Source organism: Dermochelys coriacea, chromosome 3, assembly GCF_009764565.3.
Source record: "Dermochelys coriacea isolate rDerCor1 chromosome 3, rDerCor1.pri.v4, whole genome shotgun sequence".
In the NCBI taxonomy this organism is placed as follows: domain Eukaryota; kingdom Metazoa; phylum Chordata; order Testudines; family Dermochelyidae; genus Dermochelys; species Dermochelys coriacea.
Genome location: NC_050070.1, coordinates 2,271,001 through 2,296,583, shown reverse-complemented (window position 1 = coordinate 2,296,583; position 25,583 = coordinate 2,271,001). Strand labels below are relative to the sequence as shown.

At 43.4% G+C, this 25,583-nt stretch overlaps 1 protein-coding gene across 29 annotated transcripts in view; it reads left to right on the top strand.

Annotated features, from left to right (window-relative positions):
* Positions 1-25,583, top strand: part of DTNB (dystrobrevin beta) — a 412,789-nt gene that overhangs the window by 127,940 nt on the left and 259,266 nt on the right. For all 29 annotated transcript variants that reach the window (XR_006279636.1, XR_006279635.1, XR_006279632.1 and 26 more), the window contains 2 exons: positions 4,374-4,479; positions 24,560-24,726. Coding sequence is in view for 12 of the 29 variants with exons in the window: in XM_043509975.1 (XP_043365910.1) it covers positions 4,374-4,479; positions 24,560-24,726 (273 nt within the window). In the remaining 17 variants the exon portion in view is untranslated. The remainder of the gene's footprint in view (positions 1-4,373; positions 4,480-24,559; positions 24,727-25,583) is intronic.

The following is a 25,583-nucleotide window of genomic DNA, read 5'->3' as shown; positions in this document are numbered from 1 at the left end:
ATGAAGAGGAGACATGCATTTGGACTCATCCCATCAGCTTGATCTTTGTGGGAAGTGAATAAAAATCCCTAACAAGGAAAAAAATGTATGTTTATGATGCTTGGAATCTGAGGGTCAAGGATTACTAAGCATAAGCAAAAGATCCCCAGTGCTTGTCCTGGGTTAGCCCTGAAGGACATAAGCAAGCTCTATATTACAGAAGCTTCTATTATCCTTTGAAACTTAAGATTGTAACTCATTTGTGTTTGTATGTTTACCGGCTTTAATACTGTAAATAACTTATTTCTTTTTCTTAGTTAATAAATCTTTTTTATAGGATTGGCTACAAGTGTCTTTCTTGGGAGCTCTAAGATGCAATTGACCTAGGATAAGTGACTGGTTTTTTTGGGACTGGGAATAACCTGAATATTATGGTGATACGGTCACAAAGGCAAGCTTATCTGAATGGCAAGATAGCCCAGAATACCCAAGAGGACTGTCTGGGACTCCATGTTAAGGCTGTTACAGTGCTTGAGGAGTTCACACTTTATACTTTCTTGGTTAAATCTAAGTATAGAACTCACAAGCAATTGGGACTTTGTGCCCTGCTTCATCATAGTCTGCCTGAGGTTGGCACTCATGCTCTTGAATCACTCCAGACAGCTTGACACTCCTTATACACCAGAAGGTCTGTTCAGTATATTTAAGGATTTTTCTTGGCCTCACATCAATGCCTTAAAGAAACTAACTTCTCAGTATCTCTGCTTCTCATATTGTATAAAAAAAGAGGTTCATTGTGCATTATCAGTAATAATCTAAATAAGGACTTTTACACTTTTGAGGGGAGATTAGGGGTCTTCAGGCACGTCTTCTCTCCTAAGAAGAATGTGACTGTTCCTGCTGTGATGACTGAGAATGAGTTCTCTTGGGACTCTCTCACGGCAGCAGCAGGCAGCCTGGCTGTTGAAGAGAAGTTCAGCTGCAGGGTAAGATGATTAGGCAAAGGGCATCCTATAGCAACTGAAAGGAGCAGGATCAAGCACTCCTAAAGTCCTGCGTTAATGGTGATCAGTACAGGTAATTGTGATTACCCTCTAGTTCCCTGAGACTGGTTGGAAAACCATAATCAAAGAACAATTATCAATGGTTTACTTTTTTCAGAGTAGCAGCCGTGTTAGTCTGTATTCGCAAAAAGAAAAGGAGTACTTGTGGCACCTTAGAAACTAACACATTTATTTGAGCATAAGCTTTCGTGAGCTACAGCTCACTTCATCGGATGCATTTGGTGTGAGAGGATATATCTAGTGGGGTCCTGCAGGGTTCTGTCCCGGGTCAGGTACTATTCAATATTTTCATTAATGAGTTAGATTATGGACTGGAGAGTATGCTTGTGAAATTTGTGGATGACACCAAACTTTGAAGGACAGGATTAGAACTCAAAACAATCTTGACAAATTGGTCTGAAATCAACAAGATGAAATCCAATAAAGAGCCATGCAAAGTACTATACTTAGGAAGGAAAAATCATATGTAGAACTACAAAATATATAATAGACAAGGTAGTAATACTATTGAAAAGGATTTGGGGGTTATAATGGATCATGATTTGAATAGGAGTCAACAATGTGATGCAGTTGTGAAAAAGGCTAATTTCTGGAGGGATATTAACAGGAGTGTCTTATGTAAGACTGTCATAAATATAAAGGGAAGGGTAAACACCTTTAAAATCCCTCCTGGCCAGAGGAAAAATCCTTTCATCTGTAAAGGGTTAAGAAGCTAGGATAACTCGCTGGCACCTGACCACAATGACCAATGAGGAGACGAGATGCTTTCAAAAGCTGGAGGGAGGGAGAAACAAAGCTCTTTCTCTCTCTGTCTATGTCTGTCTGTGTGATGCTTTTGCCGGGGACAGAATTGGAATGGAGTCTTAGAACTTAGTAAGTAATCTAGCTAGAGATGCGTTAGATTATGATTTCTTTAAATGGCTGAGGAAATAAGCTGTGCTGAATAGAATAGATATTCTTGTCTTTGTGTCTTTCTTGTAACTTAAGGTTTTGCCTAGAGGGAATCTCTATGTTTTGAATTTAATTACCCTGTAAGGTATTTACCATCCTGATTTTACAGAGGTGATTCTTTTTACCTTTTCTTATATTAAAATTCTTCTTGTAAGAAATTGAATGCTTTTTTCATTGTTCTTAAGATCCAAGGGTTTGGGTCTGTGGTCACCTATGCAAATTGGTGAGGATTTTTATCAAACCTTCCCCAGGAAGGGGGGTGCAAGGTTTTGGTGAGGATTTTGGGGGAAAGACGTTTCCAAACAACGCTTTCTCAAAAATAAACCTGGTTAAACGTTTGGTGGTGGCAGTGGAAGTCCAAGGGCAAAGGGTAAAATAGTTTGTACCTTCGGGAAGTTTTAACCTAAGCTGATAAAAGTAAGCTTAGGAGGTTTTCATGCAGGTCCCCACATCTGTACCCTAGAGTTCAGAGTGGGGAAGGAACCTTGACAAAGACAGAAGAGGTAATTGTCCCACTCTCCTCGTCACTGGTGACATCTCAGCTGGAATACTGTGTCCAGTTCTGTGTGCCACTCTTTAAGAAAGATGTGGACAAATTGGAGCGAGTCCAGAGGTGTCCAGCAAAAATGATAAAAGATTTAGAATCCTGACCTGTGAGGAAAGGTTAAAAAAATTGAGTATATTGTCTTCAGAAGAGAGAGAAAACTGAGTTAAGGACCTGAAAAGTCTTCAGATATGTTAAAAGGTGTTGCAAAGAGGATGGTGATCAGTTGTCCTCATGTCCAGTGAAGGTAGTTACAAGAAGTAATGGGCTTAATCTGTAGCAAGGGAGGTTTAGGTTAGATATTAAGGAAAAACTTTCTAACTATAAGGGTTATTAAGTACTGGAAAAGGCTTCCAAGGGAGGTTGTGGAATCCCTGTCATTGGAAGTTTATAAGAATAGATGGACAAACACCTGTGAGAGATGATGTAGGCATACTTCATCCTACCTTAGCATAAGGGGCTTGAATAGATGGCCTCTCAATGTCCCTTCCAGCCCTTTCTTTCTATGATTTTGTACTTATTAGGAAGAGAAGGCAGACACATACATCTTCCTCCCCCAACTCCAAAAAGATGTAGGTGAATTGGACATAGCATGCTTCTCCAAAAAAAGAGTGCTTCAGTCATGGGGTGGTTGCTGCCCCGGACAATGTGGGCAGTTTTCTTCCTCCCAGAAAACAGGGCTTTTGCCTTTTTTGCTTCACTGCTGTATGCAGGGCTGCCACCATCTTCTTTAATCCGTATCATGGTGGCCCTTTGATGCACCACCAATATATAGGGAGGCAAGAAGAGAGAGGCTGTCTGAACAGTGGTTTTTATCCCACAGATCACCTGCCAGAGCAAGGGATTTGCTTCCCAAAAAGCAGAGGGTGTGGCTGGCCTTCCACAGATCTTGTTTCCTCCTCTGAAAGTGGAAGAAGACTGTTTAAGAAGTTATCTAGTTAAATATTTTTTCCTTGTAGCCATAGTTTCCTTAGCTTTTTTTCTGAGAAATCTCATTGGTATGAATTTTTATCAATATTCTATCAATCATTCTTCCTTCTTTCCTTGGCAATTTGTCTGAGATCATGAGAAGCATGGGTCTAGGTCCAGAGAGACTGTTTTCTGCTTGAAAATTAATTTCATTCACTTTCTTCCCTAAATCTCTTAATTTAAAATCAGTTTCCTTGCCCACTTTTTCAAATTTTAGTACAATTCTGCCTTTACCTGTTTGTTCTCATTTCTTCTCTTTCCCTTGTTTGCCATATGGCTAATGCCTAAATACTCCTTTTGATTCCTCCTTTCCTTGTCTTTGTACTTTTTTCAGTATTGTACCATGTGCTTGGAACATCCTCCCTTAGTTCACTAAACAATCTTTCCTCTTTGAATTTTAATCCCTCTTTTAAAGCGCTTCTTTGTAAACCCTTTCAGCTGTAACTCGCAAAGTACTGACTACATACTCACTCCCTTTGAATTTACCTTTGTGTTATGTATTTATTGATAATTTATGTGTGTAGTATGTACTATCTTGTTTGTGATGTACTGTCAATTAAGATTGAAAATTCCTTGGGGAGAAAGAGTGATTGTATCTGTCCTTTACAATATGTAATACATTGTTGGTACTCAGTAAATTAATACTAAAGAAACCATAGGATGGAGTCAAGTATCAGGGGGTAGCCGTGTTAGTCTGTATCCACAAAAACAACAAGGAGTCCAGTGGCACCTTAAAGACTAACAGATATATTTGAGCATAAGCTTTCATGGGTAAAAACCTCACTTCTTCAGATGTATAGAATGGAGATAATTACAAAGAATGCAGTTCTCTTTTGAAAGTGAGTCATTTTTTGTTTCTTTTACAGAAAAAGATAATGCTAAATATGTTTTTGGACACATTGATGATTGATCCACCCCCTCAGTGCCTTGTGTGGCTACCTCTCATGCACAGACTTGCACATGTTGAAAATGGTAAGTTACATATTTATTATGTCTGAAATTTCTGTTCAGAAAAGTGTATATATGATGTTCTTTTCCAGACCTTGGATCTTAGTGTTTGCTTTCTCTGATTGTTCTCACTGTATGGTGTTAGTCCCCGAGCAGTCAGGGACTAATTCTCAAAGGAGCTAAACACCCACAGATCCCACTGACTTCAGTGTGAATTGTAGTTGCTCATCACTTCTAAAACGAGACCCTATAACTACACAGAAAATTAAGCAATAATCTAGAATAATCCTATTATTTTAAACTTTTCTTTTTAATTTGGATTTTAACATCATTCACAACACAGGATTTAAAATAAAAAATATAACCTTCAGAAAAAAACATTTCTGCAAGTGAACAAGGTCAGTCGACAACTTTTAAAGGATTTTCACTTACGCCACACTTTAACAAGTATTATCAATTAATGATATGGAAGATTTTTGGGTGCCAGTTCAGGTGTCCTTGCTGAGTGTCTCATGAGTGCACCAGTCACTTTCTGCCTCCTACTGTGAACAGCACCTCTCCCCGTCCACATCCAGTGCTTTCCTTAGCTACAAGTTCCCAGTTATACCTACGCAAGAAGGTATTTCTCCGAGAAGTGATTAGGCTTTGAAAAACTGGAGAAGGCTAAAAGGACAACAAAAATACTTCTTGTGTTGAGGCACTGCGGGCAACCTGGTCTTTGACTGGTATGCTAGATATGTCAACACATTCTGTGAGGCATAACATCCTCCAGTCTCGGATATCACAGTTTCCACATTTGAGACAGTCATCTTCTGTGGACCCAGTGGTTCACCAAGGACTTAACCCAAACCCTTTTTTTTTTTTTTTTTGGCCAGAATCTTGGGTAAACAATTTCTTCCTCATCTTTTCTTGTTGCTTCCTAGGTATGATCAAATCTTCCCAATTTTTCCTTAACATATTAAAAACCATACCACTTTGCTTGTCTCAGCAGCTAGACTGCTTCTCCCCACCCCAATAACCTTTTGCCTTGATTACTAAGTTGTCTTCCACTTAAGTCCTCCTGAAACCCATATCTGTCGTGCTCTAGTCTGTCCAAAATCCTGCAGCTAAAATTATCTTCCATGCCTGTCAAATGGACCACATCATCCCCTTCTCTGATTGTTTCCAGTGGATGTGCCTTGTTCACAATATCAAATTCAAACTTCTTAGTGTGTCATTCAAGACCCTACAGACTCTGCCCTTGTCTATGTCTCAACTCTTCTCTTATTTCACATTACCCCACCCACTCTGCTTTACCAAGAATGCCAGCCTCGATGCCCTATTTGTTTTTCTCCCTCTCCCAACTTTGTGCCTTTCTCTGTGCTTTTCTCTATTCATAAAACCATTGACTTCTCCACAATATGTGTGTCTATGTAATAAATAGATGTGCGCACACATTTAATGGAATAAGTAACCATGAGATATGTCATTCACCTGTTGTAAAAGCACCTAAAGGTGCTTGTAGCACCTAGAGGCCCCAACCAGGTCAGGGCCCAATTGTTCTAGACACTATACAGAAGTCCTTCCCCAAAAAACTGATGATCTTTTTCTAAGACAAGATGTCACAGATGGGTGAAATAAATGGGGGAGTAGTGAGTGATGACAGGGCAATAGTATTACAAGCATATTTTACACAGCCTATAGATGTGTGCACACCCAATTCATTCAACTCATTCTTATTTAACCTAATAAACTTACCAAAGTCCTGTGGTGACTGGGCCAGACAGAGGATGCTGCTGGCAATCCTTATTTACAACTCTTCAAACAGGTGGCCTTAGGGTGATGGTCATTCTCCATAGATCATGGTAGATAAGGAGTTCTTATCCACCATAGGTGATAGAGTAGGCCTTTTTTAGGCACAGCGTTCCTCTCCCCAATCAGGAGAAAGGGAACTGAAAAGGAATCCTAAACACAGCCTGCCCTTTCTGTTCCTGTCAGGCTACCACTCCGGGCTGATCATTCAACTCAGTGGTCAAAAGAAAACAGAGATTCAGACTGATAATTTGGTTCATGGAATGTCAGAATTCTTCTTGATCATGAGCAAAGACTGGAACAAAGGACAGCTCTTGTTGCCAAAACACTGAAGAGGTATAACGTAGACATCACTGCCCTCCAAGACAGTCAGAGGTGCCGAAGTGAAGAAACAGACTGACAGAGCCAGAAGGGTACCCAGAAGTCACCTACTACAGGACAGGCCAAACAAAGAAAATAACAGAACGCCACTAGCCATCACGTTCAGCCCCCAATTAAAACCTCTCCAACACATCATCAAGGATCTACAACCTGAAGGACGACCCATGACTCTCACAGATCTTGGGAGACAGGCCAGTCCTTGCTTACAGACAGCCCCCCAACCTGAAGCAAATACTCACCAGCAACCACACACCACACAACAGAACCACTAACCCAGGAACCTATCCTTGCAACAAAGCCCGTTGCCAACTCTGTCCACATATCTATTCAGGGGACACCATCACAGGGCTTAATCACATCAGCCACACTATCAGAGGCTCGTTCACCTGCACATCTATCAATGTGATATGTGCCAGCAATGCCCCTCTGCCATGTACATTGGTCAAACTGGACAGTCTCTACGTAAAAGAATAAATGGACACAAATCAGACGTCAAGAATTATAACATTCAAAAACCAGTCGGAGAACACTTCAATCTCTGGTCATTCGATTACAGATCTAAAAGCGGCAATTCTTCAACAAAAAAACTTCAAAAACAGACTCCAAGGAGAGACTGCTGAATTGGAATTAATTTGCAAACTGGATACAATTAACTTAGGCTCGAATAGAGACTGAGAGTGGATGGGTCATTACACAAAGTAAAACTATTTCCCCAGGTGTATTCCCCCCCCCCCCACTGTTCCTCAGACATTCTTGTCAACTGCTGGAAATGGCCCACCTTGATTATCACTACAAAAGGTTTTTCTTCCCCTCCCCCTTTCCCCCCCGCTCTCCTGCTGGTAATAGCTCATTTTAAGTGATCACTCTCCTTACAGTGTGTATGGTAACACCCATTGTTTCATGTTCCCTGTGTATATAAATCTCCCCACTGTATTTTCCACTGAATGCATCCGATGAAGTGAGCTGTAGCTCATGAAAGCTTATGCTCAAATAAATTTGTTAGTCTCTAAGGTGCCACAAGTACTCCTTTTCTTTATGCACTGAAAATGACTCATACACTGAGAGCAAGGAGGTGTTTTGTGAAGATCTCAGCAGGGTCATCAGAGGGGTGCCATACCTGGACAAACTCATTGTCCATGGAGATTTTAGTGCTCGTGTGGGAGCTGACTCAGATACATGGAAGAAGGTACTAGGCCATCACAGCATTGGAAGGTCAAACTCCAATGACCAACTGCTTCTCCCCAAGTATACCTAGTTTAATCTCACTATTACCAAAACTGTCTTCCAACAGGCCAAGACAACATGGATGCATCCTAGGTAAAAACAGTAACACATGCTGGACTATGTAATTGTACAGTCTAAAGACATTAAAGATGTGTACATCACCTGCTCTTTGAGAGATGCTGAATGCTGGTCAGCCTACTGACTTGTGAGAAGCATCATGTTGCTACACTTCTCACCAAAGCATCCTAGAAGATGCCTCAAACCAGTGAAGAAGATCAGTATGGCTGCCGTGAAAGATCCTAGCAAACCATCAAAGTTGAAACAGACACTGGAGACTGCATTAGCTGAGATCTCAGATAACTCCAGAGATATTGAGGTAACCTGGCAGAAGCTCAGAGATGTCACATATATGGTATCCAAGGTTCTTGGCTTTGTAAGGTGGAAACATCACAACTGGTTCGATGAGAATGATCCTGAGATAGACTGGCTACTGGAGACAATGCACACCACGCTCAAGTCTTACATCTTGGGCAAAAAATCAGAAATGAAGGAGACCAGGTACCATCAGGCCAGACATGCACTTCAAACCTGATTAAGGCTAATGAATCACTGATGGGAACAAAAGGCTGCAGATCTGCAGGAAGCGGTTGACAGACATGACGTGAAGGCCTTCTACTAAGGCCTCCATGCTGTGTGTGGCCCAAAATCCAGTGGATGCAGCCCCTGTCCTCACAGCAGGTAGTAACTGGGTGTTCATAGACAAAGGAAATATTCTGTATCACTGGGCAGAGCGCTTTACTAGTCTCCTGGACTGTCAATCCACTATGTCTGACAAAGCCATTGACTCACTCCAGCAGTGTGTTGTCCTGGAGGAGCTGTCTGTGGACCCTTCTTTAGGCAAGGTTACTAAGGCCAGCAAGCAACTATCCATGGGCAAATCTCCAAGCCCATCTGGTCAGGAAACTCATCAGCCTTTTCAAGACTATATGCCCCAGGGGTATCATAGAATCATAAAATATCAGGGTTGGAAGGGACCTCAGGAGGTCATCTAGTCCAACCCCCTGCTCAAAGCAGGACCAATCCCCAACTAAATCATCCCAGCCAGGGGCTTTGTCAAACCTGACCTTAAAAACCTCTAAGGAAGGAGATTCCACCACCTCCCTAGGTAACGCATTCCAGTGTTTCACCACTCTCCTAGTGAAAAAGTTTTTCCTAATATCCAACCTAAACTTCCCCCACTACAACTTGAGACCATTACTCCTCGTTCTGTCATCTGCTACCACTGAGAACAGTCTAGATCCATCCTCTTTGGAACCCCCTTTCAGGTAGTTGAAAGCAGCTATCAAATTCCCCCTCATTCTTCTCTTCTGCAGACTAAACAATCCCAGTTCCCTCAGCCTCTCCTCATAAGTCGTGGGTTCCAGTCCCCTAATAATTTTTGTTGCCCTCCGCTGGACGTTTTCCAGTTTTTCCACATCCTTCTTGTAGTGTGGGGCCCAAAACTAGATACAGTACTCCAGATGAGGCCTCACCAATGTCGAATAGAGGGGAACGATCACATCCCTCGATCTGCTGGCAATGCCCCTACTTATACAGCCCAAAATGCCATTGGCCTTCTTGGCAACAAGGGCACACTGTTGACTCATATCCAGCTTCTCGTCCACTGTAACCCCTAGGTTCTTTTCTGCAGAACTGCTGCCGAGCCATTTGGTCCCTAGTCTGTAGCGGTGCATGGGATTCTTCCGTTCTAAGTGCAGGACTCTGCACTTGTCCTTGTTGAACCTCATCAGATTTCTTTTGGCCCAGTCCTCTAATTTGTCTAGGGCCCTCTGTATCCTATCCCTGCCCTCCAGCATATCTACCACTCCTCCCAGTTTAGCGTCATCTGCAAACTTGCTGAGGGTGCAATCCACACCATCCTCCAGATCATTAATGAAAATATTGAACAAAACCGGCCCGAGGACTGACCCTTGGGGAACTCCACTAGGATGCTTTTATAGTCCATCTATACTAAAAGGAAGAGAAGCACATCTAGCTATAACTGTGACAGTGATAACTATCGGGGAATCTCGCTCCTTTCTATAGCAGGGAAGCTCATTGCATGGGATGTTTTCAACAGGTTCGTTTCTCACCCAATGGACGCATTATGTCCAGAGTCACAGTGTGGCTTTTGTGCTGGCTGTGGCACCATGGACATGATTTTTGCAGCCTGACAAATACAAGAGAAGGTTTGTGAACAGAACAAGGACCTGTACATGGTGGTTGTTGACCTGATCAAAGCCTTCAACATGGTGAATCACAAGAGCCTAGGGAAACTTCTTCATAAATTTGTTTGCCCAGAGAAGATGATTGTGGTCATCTGCTCATTTCATGATGACATGATGGCCAGGTTGATGGTCTGTGGTGACTCATCAGAAGCCTTCCCTGTCACCAGCAGCACTGAACAAAGATGTGTAATGGCTCCAGTCCTCTGTGCCATGGTCTTTTCAGCAATGTTCTTGTTCGCATTTCAGGACTTTGACAGAGGTGTACACATCCAGTTTAGATTGGATGGGGGTCTATTCGATTGAAAACTCCTCAGGGCTTGCACCAAGGTCATTGAACAGCTATGAAGAGAGCTCCTGTTGGCTGACAACTGTACCCTCATTGCACACATGCTTAAGGACATTCAACTTATCATGGATGGTTTTGCCTATGCCTCGACATGCTTCAGTTTCATAAATAGCCAGCACCATACCACCAGCATCATTGGTACTATGATCCCATCATCACAATTGACAACACACCCCTCAACTCGGTCAGGAAATTCTACTAACTGGGTAGCATACTTTCCAGCAATGTGATATTGTATGATGAGATCATTCAGGGCCTGGCAAAGGCCAGCTTGGCATTTAGCAGGCTCTGGAGAGAGCATGGAGTCTGCCTCAGAACTGAGATAAAAATCTACTGCACTGTTATACTCACCTCATTCCCATATGGCTGCAAGACATGGATGCTCTACTAATGTCACATTGAACAGCTGGAGAGTGTCCACCTTCGCTGCCTAAGATCCATCTGCAACATCAAGTGGCAGAACAGGATCCCCAACCCTGAAGTCCTTGAGAGGTGCCAAATCCCTGGCATTGAGAGTATGCTCATAAGGGCTCAACTTCACTGGGTCGGACACGTGATCAGCATGGAGGTTTTCCTGTATACTGAAACGGGTGTTCTACCTCCAGTTGAGCACAGGAATCTGCCCTAAGCGTCGACCCTTCCTCAGATACAAAGCATGCAAGGCTAATCTCAAAACATGCAAGATAGACATTAAAACCTGGGAACTCGTTGCACTGGACAGAACCAAATGAAGAGCTCTGTGCCATGAGGCCATGTCTACTTCTGAGGAGTGGCTTGTGAGGTCTTTGCAGGAGCAGAGAGCATAAGAACAAAAGAACAGCCATACTGGGTCAGACCAAAGGTCCATCTAGCCCAGTATCCTGTCTTCCCACAGTGGCCAATGCCAGGTGCCCCAAAGGGAATGAACAGGACAGGGAATCATCAAGTGATCCATCCTCTGTCACCCATTCCCAACTTCTGGGAAACAAAGGGTAGGGACACCATTCCTGCCCGTCCTGGCTAATAGCCGTTGATGGACCTATCCTCTATGAACTTATCTAGTTCTAGAGCATTTCTTAAGGCCAACCCTTAAACCCTCCCTCCCCCTCCTCAGAAATGATTACATGTGCAAGACATACAACCACATGTGTAAATCCAGGATTGCACTCACGTCCCATGTGAGAAACCATAAAAACAAATACATCCAGAATTTAAGTCAATTCTAGCTGAACATTCATTTGTCGACGCAATGGGAGAATCCATTTATGCAGGTATATGTGCAGTTTGTAAGGATACAATGCTTTTTGTTTGTTTGTTTTGTTTGTTTGTTAATACATAATAAAAGTAGTGGTAGTCTCAGCTTGCCACCTGCCTAGCTGGTGTTAGCTGATGGTGTTCAATAGACGTTATGGATAGCTGAAAGCAGGAATAGGCTTCCATGGGAGGTTGTGAAATCTCCCTAACGGGAGGTTTTTAACAACAGGTTAGCCAATCATCTTTCAGGAATGGCTAGGTGTATATGGTCCTGCTTCAGTGCAGAGGGCTGGACTAGATGACTTCGCAAGTTTCCTTCCAGCCCTGTGATTCTATGTTAGAAGTGAATCACAAGTTTGAGTGTGTGTGATTTCCCAGAACTGCACGGAAGGGCTGAAGAGGAGAAGTCTGGTTGGTTTGTGGTGATTGAGGAGCTGGGGCAAAGGGATGCGGGAAGGCTTGCATTCCTTGATGGAATTGAGGTTGTTGTGCACCTTGCCTGTTGGCCTGGATAATAACCTATTGTGATGGTCACTGATCAGGCTTGCTCTGGACAAGGATGAAGTCCACTATGAAGTGCTATCTTCAAAAAAGGAAAAGATTCTCCATGTGGTCCAGTAGCCAGAATCTTACCCTGACACAAACAGGAATTCATGCTATATCGGACTGTTTAATGTTAAGTTGCAAGGACTCTCACTAACAGCATTAATATACACCTGGCTGCTATCTCAGCCCATTGCCACCCTGTACAGGACAAAATGGTATTTTCCCATCCAACAATAGCCAAATTCCTAAAAAGACTTATTAATGCTTTATCCTGAATAAGAAAACCACCTCCTTCCTGGGATCTAGATTTGGTGCAAACCAAGCTGAAGTAGACTCCATCTGGACCTTTCAGGAACACTTCCCTAAAACACCATTCTTGTTGGCTATGATCACAGCAGCAAGAAGAGTCAGTGAGCTCCAAGCTCTAATGGCCTCAGCCTGTATATTTCCCTTCTTTAGTTATTTCCCAGTCATTGTTCTCACCCATGGGAAATATATCTCCATGCTTTGGATGCCAAGAATACAAAGCCCGTTAAAAAGATAAATAGGTTACTTGTAGCATAGAAGGAAAGCTGTTAAAGAGAAACAGTCAACACAGAGATATCTAAATGAGTTAAGGCTTGTGAAGAACTTTGTTACAACATAGCTAAGTTACCAGGGCCTACAGGGTTAAGGACCCATTTTAGTAGAGCCATTACAGCTTCTGTGGGCTGTCTTAGGCACTTCCTAATACTGAAATCAGCAGAGTAGCAACTTAAAGTTCAGTGCATACTTTCACCAGCTGCTTTTCTTTAGACTTAGCATCATGCTCCAATCCTTTATTTGTCAGGGTGGTGCTACCATCTATATGTTGTTATGAACTCCTCACCCACCTTTCACCCAGGCAGTACTGATCACTAGTTTTCCCCAAGTGGAATACAAAGAGTCCCTTGAAGAAGAGAGAGGTTACTCGCTAGTAACTTGTTCTTTAAGAACTGCCTTCATGTATTCACGCTTCCTGTCCTTCTTTGCCTTGGAGTTTTGTGTGTGATCGGTGCACTGCAGTTCAGGAGAACAAACTGATGCATTTGTGGGTAGTGGTGGGATGTATATGTCAGGAGACTGGGTCATAAGCGGTCAGGCCTAATAGTTGGAGTAGGAGTCAGCCCAGCCATTGGAGTCTGAAAGCCAGAGCCAGGAGTCAAGACAGGGCCAGTACCTGGAAACAGAGCTAAAGGTCATAACTAGAGTCAGAGTCTAAATGTCAATGCCAAGGGTCACAACAGAGTCACAGTCAGGAATCAGAGCCAAAGCTCGGAGCTGGATTACCCGGAGTTAGGGGAGGCAGGAACAAGGCTGGGGCAGGATGGAAACAAGACTGGGTGCAGGGCAGGAGCTGTAGGGGAGCAGAGCAAGAGCAGGACTTGGTGAGAAAGAAGCACAGGGAGGCAGAGAGTCTGTGGGCATGTGCATTGAGCAGCCAGTGAGCTGCTGCTGCTGAGCTTAAGAACTGGCCTGCTAGCTTCCTCAGCCAGTCAGGCAGGGCAGTCCGTCAGGCAGTGTAGCTGGCTCGTTAGGATGTCAGGAATACCGAGCAGGCACAGCCTTACTTTCGTTAAGTAAGCATTGAAATTAGAACTACTCTAGTGAAGACTGCTTTGGGGAGGTATGTACATATATGTAAGTACGAATACCAAGCTTATAGCTTCACAAATCTATTCTAAAGAAATATTTCTCAACCTGTGAGGTAACAACACCTCTAAGCAATTCCATACCTACAGTGAGCAGGGTTTACCCTAGGCAAAGAGAAGTTACTTACCAGCAACTGTTCTTCAAAAGTCAGTCACATATGTGAACTCACACATGTATATATGCTGCTCCTTGGCGATAAGCTGCAGACCCTTGTTCAAAGCCCAGCCCAAGGAGGGTGTGTGTGCAAATATCCGTTTGTGACATTGACTTTCAAGACTATGAGAGTGTACATATACTGTCTGGAGTAAGGCCTTTCATTCTTCGATAGTGTTTGTGAGTATCTAGTTAGTGTTTTTTTTCTAGTTCTGGACCCATTCACTGATTGCCAATACTATAAAAAGTATAGTATATTCTTTTTGATTGCACCTTGTCAGAATGGAGCACCTTTGTTGGCTAACTTTACCTTCCAATCAGATGCTTGTCGTCTTTGTAGTTTGTAAGTATTCTAATTAAGTAATATGGCAGATAGAGCTGGGGTACTTGAGAGAAGCTCGAGGACACCTGGATTGGCATCCAAAAAAATTGTGTACTTTCCTTTGTTGCCTGTGGTGGTTCTTGTGTGAGATAAACAAAAACCCATTAAGTTGTGGATTGAGTTTATTCCATTGGAGAAATACCACTTACAGGTAAGAGAAATTCTCTTCTCTCACAAGGCATCAGATCAAGTTTCCTTTAATCAGTAACGCTATCCTAAAGACATGTAGGACATCATTTTTGAGAGACACGCTTCAGTTTCTGAGGAGATGTGCAATATAATACCAATAGTGCAATATAATACCAATAGTATTCCATTCAGTGAGCCTTCTAATCCATTTTGTTAGGTTTCTGTAGAAATAAGGTCCATGGAAGAAAATAGAGTTTTGACTGAAGAAGAAGCCATTGTAAATCCAAGTGGAAGAAATTCCTACATTCTACTTCCCTCTGTAAAAGAGGAGGAAATGTAGGAAAACATACCCTAGTAATGTGAAAAGTTATTTTTCTCCTTTTTACACTTGACTGTCCTGTCACCCTAGCTAGGTATTCATATTTTTAGAAAGATTTTAATAGATTGTAAACTCCTTGGAACGGATCATGTCTTTATCTGTGCCTATATTGTAGGCACCTAACAAATTAGTTGTATATGAACTTCAGCAAATTAGCTGACTAATTTATTTCTTTGGATTTATCTTTAAAAGATGAGGCAGACACTAAAATATATCTTACCTGTTCCTTTGCAAAGAAGAATAATTTAGTAGTGATATTTAATCCACGGGAAAGTCCTGGGGGAAGAATGTACTCCCAATTATTTGTTAACTGGTCACTCCTCTACTCTTGTGAACTGGTCAGGTAGTTTTCCAGTCAAATATTACAGCCCTGTCAGCATAGCCCCATTTTGTGGAAAACTAGACTTTACCTCTCTCACCAAATCAGAAGAAAGTTCCTGATGAGAATGGTAGTTGCTACCCTTCCTAAGAGGAGCAGGAAATGCACAGTTCATGAAACACACTTGATGTCCTGTTTAGCAGGTCCAAAGAGTATCAACTTCACCAGTCTAGGACCAACAGGTTGCTCCTACGCTTCACGCAGATAGGTGGATCCTCTCATGGAATGAATTTTCATAGAATGCTTGGGTTAGAAGAGACCTCAGAAGGTCATCTAGTCCAATCCCCTGCTCAAAGCAGGACCAAAACCAACTAAATCATCCCAGCCAGGGCTTTGTCAAGCCGGGCCTTAAAAACCTCTAAGGATGGAGATTCCACCACCTTCCTAGGTAACCCATTCCAGTGCTTCACCACCCTCCTAGTGAAATAGTGTTTCCGAATATCCAACCTAGACCTCCCCCACTGCAACTTCAGACTACTACTTCTTGTTCTGTCATTTGCCACCACTGAGAACAGCCTAGCTCCATCCTCTTTGGAACTCCCTTTCAGGTAGTTGAAAGCAGCTATCAAATCCCCTCCCCCCACTTCTCTTCTGCAGACTAAATAACCCCAGTTCCCTCAGCCTCTCCTCGTAAGTCATGTGCCCCAGCCCCCTAAGCATTTTCGTTGCCCTCCACTGGACTCTCTCCAATTTGTCCACATCCCTTCTGTAGTGGCGGGACCAAAACTGGACAGAGTACTCCAGGTGTGGCCACACCAGTGCCAAATAGAGGGGAATAATCATTTCCCTCGATCTCCTGGCAGTGCTCCTACTAATACCAATATGCCATTCGCCTTCTTGGCAACAAGGGCACACTGTTGACTATTACTCGGCTTCTCGTCCGCTGTAATCCCAAGGTCCTTTTCTGCAGAATTGCTGCTTAGCCAGTCAGTCCCCAACCTGTAGCGGTGCATGGGATTCTTTCTTCCTAAATGCAGAACTCTGCAGTTGTCCTTGTTGAACCTCATAAGATTTCTTTTGGCCCAATCCTCCAATTTGTCTAGGTCACTCTGGACCCTATTCCATATCCTCTAGCATATCATAGCATAGTACTCAATGCTTTTTTTGCCTCTGTTTTCACTAACAAGGTCAGCTCCCAGACTGCTGTGCTGGGCATCACAAAATGGGGAAGAGATGGCCAGCCCTCTGTAGAGATAGAGGTGGTTAGGGACTATTTAGAAAAGCTGGACGTGCACAAGTCCATGGGGCCGGACGAATTGCATCCGAGAGTGCTGAGGGAATTGGCGGCTGTGATTGCAGAGCCCTTGGCCATTATCTTTGAAAACTCGTGGCGAACGGGGGAAGTCCCGGATGACTGGAAAAAGGCTAATGTAGTGCCCATCTTTAAAAAAGGGAAGAAGGAGGATCCTGGGAACTACAGGCTGGTCAGCCTCACCTCAGTCCCTGGAAAAATCATGGAGCAGGTCCTCAAAGAATCAATCCTGAAGCACTTAGAGGAGAGGAAAGTGATCAGGAACAGTCAGCATGGATTCACCAAGGGAAGGTCATGCCTGACTAATCTAATCGCCTTTTATGATGAGATTACTGGTTCTGTGGATGAAGGGAAAGCAGTGGATGTATTGTTTCTTGACTTTAGCAAAGCTTTTGACACGGTCTCCCACAGCATTCTTGTCAGCAAGTTAAGGAAGTATGGGCTGGATGAATGCACTATAAGGTGGGTAGAAAGCTGGCTAGATTGTCGGGCTCAACGGGTAGTGATCAATGGCTCCATGTCTAGTTGGCAGCCGGTGTCAAGTGGAGTGCCCCAGGGGTCGGTCCTGGGGCCCGTTTTGTTCAATATCTTCATAAATGATCTGGAGGATGGTGTGGATTGCACTCTCAGCAAATTTGCGGATGATACTAAACTGGGAGGAGTGGTAGATACGCTGGAGGGGAGGGATAGGATACAGAAGGACCTAGACAAATTGGAAGATTGGGCCAAAAGAAATCTAATGAGGTTCAATAAGGATAAGTGCAGGGTCCTGCACTTAGGATGGAAGAATCCAATGCACCGCTACAGACTAGGGACCGAATGGCTCGGCAGCAGTTCTGCGGAAAAGGACCTAGGGGTGACAGTGGACGAGAAGCTGGATATGAGTCAGCAGTGTGCCCTTGTTGCCAAGAAGGCCAATGGCATTTTGGGATGTATAAGTAGGGGCATAGCGAGCAGATCGAGGGACGTGATCGTTCCCCTCTATTCGACACTGGTGAGGCCTCATCTGGAGTACTGTGTCCAGTTTTGGGCCCCACACTACAAGAAGGATGTGGATAAATTGGAAAGAGTACAGCGAAGGGCAACAAAAATGATTAGGGGTCTAGAGCACATGACTTATGAGGAGAGGCTGAGGGAGCTGGGATTGTTTAGTCTGCAGAAGAGAAGAATGAGGGGGGATTTGATAGCTGCTTTCAACTACCTGAAAGGGGGTTTCAAAGAGGATGGCTCTAGACTGTTCTCAATGGTAGCAGATGACAGAACGAGGAGTAATGGCCTCAAGTTGCAATGGGGGAGGTTTAGATTGGATATTAGGAAAAACTTTTTCACTAAGAGGGTGGTGAAACACTGGAATGCGTTACCTAGGGAGGTGGTAGAATCTCCTTCCTTAGAGGTTTTTAAGGTCAGGCTTGACAAAGCCCTGGCTAGGATGATTTAACTGGGACTTGGTCCTGCTTTGAGCAGGGGGTTGGACTAGATGACCTTCTGGGGTCCCTTCCAACCCTGATATTCTATGATTCTATGATTCTATGATATCTACGTTCCCACACAGCTTAGTGTCATCTGAGAACTTGCTGAGGGTGCAATTCATCCAATCATCCAGATCATTAATAAAGATGTGGAACAAAATTGGCCACAGGACCAACCCCTGGGGCACTTCGCTTGATACCGGCTGCCAACTAGACATCGAGCCATTGATCACTACCCATGGAGCTTGACAATCTAGCCAGCTTTCTATCTACCTTATAGTCCATTCATCCAATCCATACTTTTTTAACTTGCTGGTAAGAATACTGTGGGAGACCGTATCAAAAGCTTTGCTAAAGCTTTGCTAAAGCAGAATAGGAAGTGTGCCCAGTTTTGTTCCAGGGCAGGTCACAGCCACCTAATCCCTATCAGACACTTTCCTTTGTCCATGGGACAAGGACCTCCTTTATGCACTCCCACCTGTGACCCTGATTCCCAGGGTCATTATCAAGCTCAAGAATGATCATGGCAGATTGATCCTTATAGCTGCAGTCTCTTCAAGGCAGATGTAGTATTCAGACCTCGGCAAACTGTCCACTCAGGAACTCTTACTGTTGCCAGTGACAAAGGACATCCTGATGCACAACCATGGGCGAGTGCTGCCTCCAAATCCTTAAGGCCTGAGCCTCACAGCATCGTTCATTGGTGGCTGAGTATGGAGGAAATGTAGTGGTCAGTGGCTGTCCAGAACGTTCTCCTTAACAGTAGAAAACTTTCCACTAGAGCTACTTACTTGTGTAAATAAAAGCATTTTTCCATCTGGACAGCCTCCCAAAATGTGTCCCCAACTCAGACCAGCATTCAGACAATCCTGGATAATCTTTGGTACTTTAAGGAGTTGGGTCTAATGCTCAGCTCTGTTAAGATGCATCTGGAGGCCACTTTGGCTTTTCATCCTCATATAAGGGGCAGGACTATTTTTACTCACTCCATCATGACCAGATTCGTGAAAGCTCTAAACAAATTATTTCCAGCAGTCTGAGACCCAACACCTTTGTGGGATCTGAATTTGGAGTTGTCTGTGCTTATGGACCCTCTTTCAGAGTCTTTAGCACTGTGCTCCTTTCTACACCTATTAGTGAAGGTAGTATTTTAAGTGGCTATCACCTCTGCCAAGATGGTAGGTGAACCGAATGCATTAGTCACTGATCCACCTTTACATGTTCTTCACAAGGTCAAAGTCTAGCTTAGACTCCTTGGAAGTTCCTCTCTACAGTGGTCTCTGACTTCCACCTAACCCAATCTGTCTGCTAGTTTTCTTTCCAAAGTCTCATGTGAACAGGTATGAGAGAAAACTCCATACCTTGAGTGTTTGGCACATGTTGGCTTTTTACTTGGACAGGATAAAGCTGTTGCAGGTTTCTTCTCAGCTGTTTTTGTTATATGCAGAACGAGTGAGGCATCATCCAGTCACAACACAGGCTATTGAAATGGATCGCTAACTGCATCGTAATGGCTTATGCTGCGAAAGGAGTAATATCTCCTTATAGACTCATAGCACCTTTGCTCAGAGCATATTCTACCTCAACTGCATTTCTGGCAAACATCCCTGTTATGGATGTATGTAGAGCAACAACACAGTCCTCAGTTCATATTTTCACTAGACCATACGCACTCTGCAACTTGAGGGAAGATGCAGATCTAGGCAAGGCAATCCTACAGTCCCTCTTTCTATGAGCCTCTGAGCCCCTCCTCCTGCGGTAACAGCTTGGACATTCTCTATACCATAATGCCAGCACTTGGAGAAAAAATGATTACTTACCATCCTGTAACTGTTGTTCTTCGAGATGTTTCATATATCCACTACGTGATCCACCATCCTTCCCTGATGTGTTGGAGTCTATCATTGGGTTCCAGTGTAAAGGAACTGAAGGAGGAGTGGGGTGACTCTGCCCTTTATATCCTTAGTTGGCTCACAAAGATCTTGGCCATGGGTGGGGCCGCCCACTCCAGCACCAGGTCATGAGGTGTGCACACATCTACAGTATAATGGACATATGCAACATCTCTCAAAGAAAAGCAGTTACAAGAAGCTATGTAGCTGTTTTTTTCCACTTGCCCTCCAGAGGCCATCATCTATTTGGGGAGATGGTGGATAAACCCTACAAGATGAAAAGGAGTACTTGTGGCACCTTAGAGACTAACAAATTTATTTGAGCATAAGCTTTTGTGAGCTACAGCTCACTTCATCGGATGCATGCAGTGGAAAATACAGTGGGGAGATTTATATATACAGAGAACATGAAACAATGGGTGTTACCATACAGACTGTAACGAGAGTAATCAGGTAAGGTGAGCTATTATAAGCAGGAGAGCTGGGGGAAAAAAAACCTTTTGTAGTGAATCAAGGTGGGCAATTTCCAGCAGTTGACAAGAATGTGTGAGGAACATGGAGCAAAATGCCTCATTTGCAGAGCTTAGAAAGACGTATTCATTGTCTTGGAAAATGTGCAGCAACTCTCACTGAAATTCAAAAAAACCATTTTTTTCCACTGAATGCATCCGATGAAGTGAGCTGTAGCTCATGAAAGCTTATGCTCGAATAAATTTGTTAGTCTCTAAGGTGCCACAAGTACTCCTTTTCTTTTTGCAAATACAGACTAACACGGCTGCTACTCTGAAACCTGAAAATTCAGACCTATCTTTCTGAGATTTTCTCCAGCCCGTTCTCAGGAGAGTTAGTCCAAGGATGAGCCTTCCAAGGATTTTAAAAGAAAAACTTAAGATGTCAGTTTCTTCCCCCTAGGTGGGGAGGGAAAGCTTGTGTGTGTACCTGGTCAATTGTGGAAGCTAGTTTGGAGGGTGTGTTGCATTCCATTCTGATAACAGTGAGTTTTTGTGATCATTCTGATGTGTTCCAGGAGTTCCTCATTCCTGGGCTAGCTACAAAGAAAGCTTTGTTTTTAGTGCTCACTAATCTCATTCATGACAACTCTGTTGTTCCAGTGGAAAGCAGGTATGAAGAGTAGTCTGGGCTGTTTGAATGAAGAAAACTAACAATCAAAGCTTTGAACTTGACTTAGTCTTTAACATGAAACCTTGTAAGGAATGAAGCACTAGGATTGATTGGTTTTTGGTGGCATGTGGTGCGAATTAGGCTGGTAGCTACATTTTTAATTAACTGAAGATTTTTTGGGCAATTTCATTCCCCAGATATATTATTTTAAAGTAATCAAATCCATAGGTCATGAATGTGTAGATTAGTGTGGCCAGCCCAAGTCTTTCAGGATAGAATGAAGTCTCATAGCCATATATCAGCGGTGGTCAAACTTAGGCTCTTTTACAGTTGAAGTGCGGCTTGTGGAGCCCCATAAACTCTCCCATTCGCTGCCTACTAGACTTGGGGGGAGGGGCAGAGCTCAGGGCTTCTGCCCTGTGGTGGCGTGGTGGGACTAGGGGCTTCTTCCCAGCAGGGCGGTGGGTCTTGGGCTTCAACCCCACTAAGCACACCTGCTAGGGCTTGGGGCTTCAGCAGGAGTGGGGTTGAAACTCCAAGCCCAGACAAGCGTCTTCTGCAAGGCTGAAGCCCCAAATCCAGACAGGGACCTCCCTCAAAGCTGAAGCCCTGAGATCCCCCTCCCTACAGGGCACAAACCCTTAGCCCCACCACTCCACTGCGGGGCTCGAGCCCCAGGAGACAGACCCTGGCTCTTGAACTTCTGAAGATTGTCATATGCTTGGAGGGTCAGTAAGTTTGGCCACCCCTGCCATATATTGTCCTTTTTACAACCACAGCTGTTGGTGTCAAGTCTTGGAGGACAATCTGAGAATAGAAATGTGCATGTCATTGTTACTGTAGCAGCAAGTTCTTCAAGCACTTCTCTCTCTCTCAGCATCACTGCCATCTGAGCTATAGTTTCAACCTTCTGCCTTTCATCCACATGCTGATGTCCCCCAGAAAATGTTCTAAAACCAAAATCTTGAACATTCTCTTCTTAATTAAGTCTGAATAGGCAACAGATTTAAAACAAACAAACAAAGTATTTCTTCACACAACACACAGTCAACCTGTGGAACTCTTTGCCAGAGGATGTTGTGAAAGCCAAGACTATAACAGGTGTGACAGGGTCAGGACAGATGGCTACAGGAGAGTGATAGAAGGCCGATATGTTAGCCCCAGGTTAAGTAGGTCCCTTTCCCCGGGTAAGGTAACAGGGAAGGTTCCAGAACAATCAGGAACTTTCTGGAAACAATTAAGGCAGACAGGCTGATTAGAACACCTGCAGCCAATCAAGAAGCTGCTAGAATCAATTAAGACAGGCAGGCTAATCAGGGCATGCGAGGAGCTGGGAGCAAGAGGCGCAAGAAGATGAGAGTGAGAAGGCATAATACTGGAAGACTGAGAAGTACAAGTATTATCAGACATCAGGAGGAAGGTCCTGTGGTGAGAATAAAGAAGGTGTTGGGAGGAGGCCATGGGGAAGTAGTCCAGGGAGTTGTAGCTGTCGCAGAGCTGTTCGAGGAGGCTCTCTAGACAGCTGCAATCCACAGGGCCCTGGGCTGGAACCTGGAGTAGAGGGCGGGCCTGGGTTCCCCCCAAACCTCCAACTCCTTACTTGATACCGGAGGAGTTGACCTGGACTCCAACTGCTGGACTTCCAGCAGAGGGGAAGGTCTCTGGCCTGTTCCCCGATCCACTAGGTGGATCAGCAGAGACTGCGGGGATTGTTCTTCTTTCTTTTCCCCATGCTGGCCAGTGATGAGGCTAACTGAGTGAATGGCAGATTTGAGCCACAAAAGTGGCCAAACTGAGGGCTGCCGTGAACCTCTGAGGCAAGCAAATCAGCCAATAAGCGCAGGACCCACCAAGGCAGAGGAGGAACTTTGTCACACAGGGTTCAAAAAAGAACTAGATAAATTCATGGAGGATAGGTTCATCAATGGCTATTAGCCAGGATGGGCAGGGATGGTGTCCCTAGCCTCTGTTTGCCAGAAGCTGGGAATGGGGATGGATCACTTGATGATTCCCTGTCTTCATTCCCTTTGGGGTACCTAGCATTGGCCACTGTTGGAAGATAGAAAAGGAGTACTTGTGGCACCTTAGAGACTAACAAATTTATTAGAGCATAAGCTTTCGTGAGCTACAGCTCACTTCATCGGATGCGCTACTCTGAAACCTGTTGGAAGATAGGATGCTGGGCTAGATGGACCTTTGGTCTGACTCACTATGGCTGTTCTTATGTTCTTTTTCTGATGACCGAATTGCGTGCCGATGCTCTAATAGCTGATATTGACTATTGTAACCTCCTTCTCTTGAATCTTGTAGATACTTACCTTGCTCCCTGCTGTCCATTCAAAATGCTGTCACCAAAATCATTTCCCTTCACCTTTTGGTTTTGACTTCATTTTCACTCCATAAGATCTTCTTGTTGCCTAGCATATCATATTGAAATTCCCTATCCTTGGATTCAAGACCCTATGCTTCTGGCTCAAGTCTGCCTCAAAGACCATGTTTTCATTTTGCATTAACCCATTCTCTGCACTCCAATATTGTTGATAGCTTTGAAGTTTCCTTTGTACCCTTCTTCCATTTCCATCTCCATGCTGCCCCTTTCCAAATGTATTCCATTTTCAAGTTACCTCCTTGACCTCACATATACCTCATTCCATCTCTTCTAAAAACTCACTTCTGTCATCTCTTATATGAACAATGAAGGGGAGGAAAAGGTAAACTAAAGAAACGAATAAAACCAGAAAGGAAAAACTTAAGTCAACAGAACCACTAAGAGGAGTATGTGCCTTGCAGAGTAATTATATACTTTTTTTTTGTTTGTCTGTTTGTTCATCGTTTCCCCATCTCCTTTTCCCCCCATTTTTTGGTCTGTTTATGACCCTCACTATGTGTCATGTCTAATTTAGATTGTAAACTCTTTGGTACAGGGACAATGTCTTTGTTGTCGAGGCCCCTAGCATCGTTTTGGGTGCTCAAAAATAAACTAAGAACTCAACTTTATATCTGGGTACTGGCTATATTTTAACACTGTGCAACATGTATCATTTTGGGATTGACTCATATAATGGAGATGGAAAAGACTGTCATCCAGTCCATTTCCCTGCTATTGCAGGAGTGTTCCCTTCTGTACATTAAGTATTTTAGCCAATTTAGTTTTAAAGTTCCAAGCAGTGGGACTTGCACCACATTCTTTGTTAGGCTCCCATTTATTAGGTTTGAAAATCCTTTGTTTACTGTGTATACTTTAGGTTGTTGAACTTGTATACAGATTTCAGATCAGACAGTATCTGAATAGGGACACATTTAATAGAAATACATTATTTTAACTTGTTTAATGTAAATAATTTTTATAAGTATGAAATTGTTAGCAAATTTTATTGATGTTTAGGAACTTCATCCTTTTTGGGGGGCTTTATTTATTGTGTGTGGTTTTTCAGATAATAGTAAAATAACACTTTCTAAGATTCTCTTATTGCTTTTCCCCCCTGAAGTCTTCCATCCTGTGGAATGTTCATATTGTCGGTGTGAGAGCATGATGGGTTTCCGGTACCGATGCCAGCAGTGCCACAACTACCAGCTCTGTCAAAACTGTTTTTGGCGTGGCCATGCAAATGGCCCTCATAGCAACCAACATCAGATGAAGGAGCATTCCTCATGGGTAACTCAGCTTTGTTTGTAATAATGCACTGATCATCTCTATGCAAATGTCTTTTGAAAGCTAAAGATGTTTTTGTAATAGGCTTAGAATCACAGGTTAAACCTTAAAGGTTTTAAGGAGCTTATAAATAGGCACATTATACTTTTTTGTGAGTTGAATGAAATTTTATTTAATTATTTGACATTATCATTTTGCTCAGTGCTGACGATACAGTTCCTGCTCTCAAGTGCCTTGCAATCTGAGACATTATAAAACAAAGCACTTGTTGTCTTCTTTTCCCCAATACCATACCTTCCTACATCCCTCTTTTTACCAGCCTAATAACCCACCGTAATTTTGATGTCTTTACAAAGCAAGAAAACACTATGCACACAAGGTGCTCTTTTTGGCGAAGTGTTCTTCTTGAACATAGTAGCTCTTTAAAATAAATAAATGTTTGCCTTCATTGTGCATGAAGCTGGACTGTATATATTGTGGAAGACAAATCCTTAACCCAAGAATCTGATAATCTAAGATACATGGGCAGTAAAGTTTGGAAAAATAGGACACCAGGCAACAAGATGATGAGCACATCCCAAGTCATAGCTAATAATTCAAGGTCTGGAAAACAGGATGTCACAGGTGGGGTGATTCTGTAACAACCCTGATAGTACCAAGGACGATGCTGCAGCCACCCCGTCTTAGTCCACAAGTTGTGACCTGCTTGGAGCAGGGTAGCTGGTGCCATAAGCTTGGCATCTAAAGTCTCTAGGTCTCTAAACAGTTAACTAAGATTACAAAACTCAGAATTCGCTGTCTGCACCTTTAAACAAACAAGCAAAATGCAAAGGCAAGCACTTGAGGGCAGGGCCCTGACC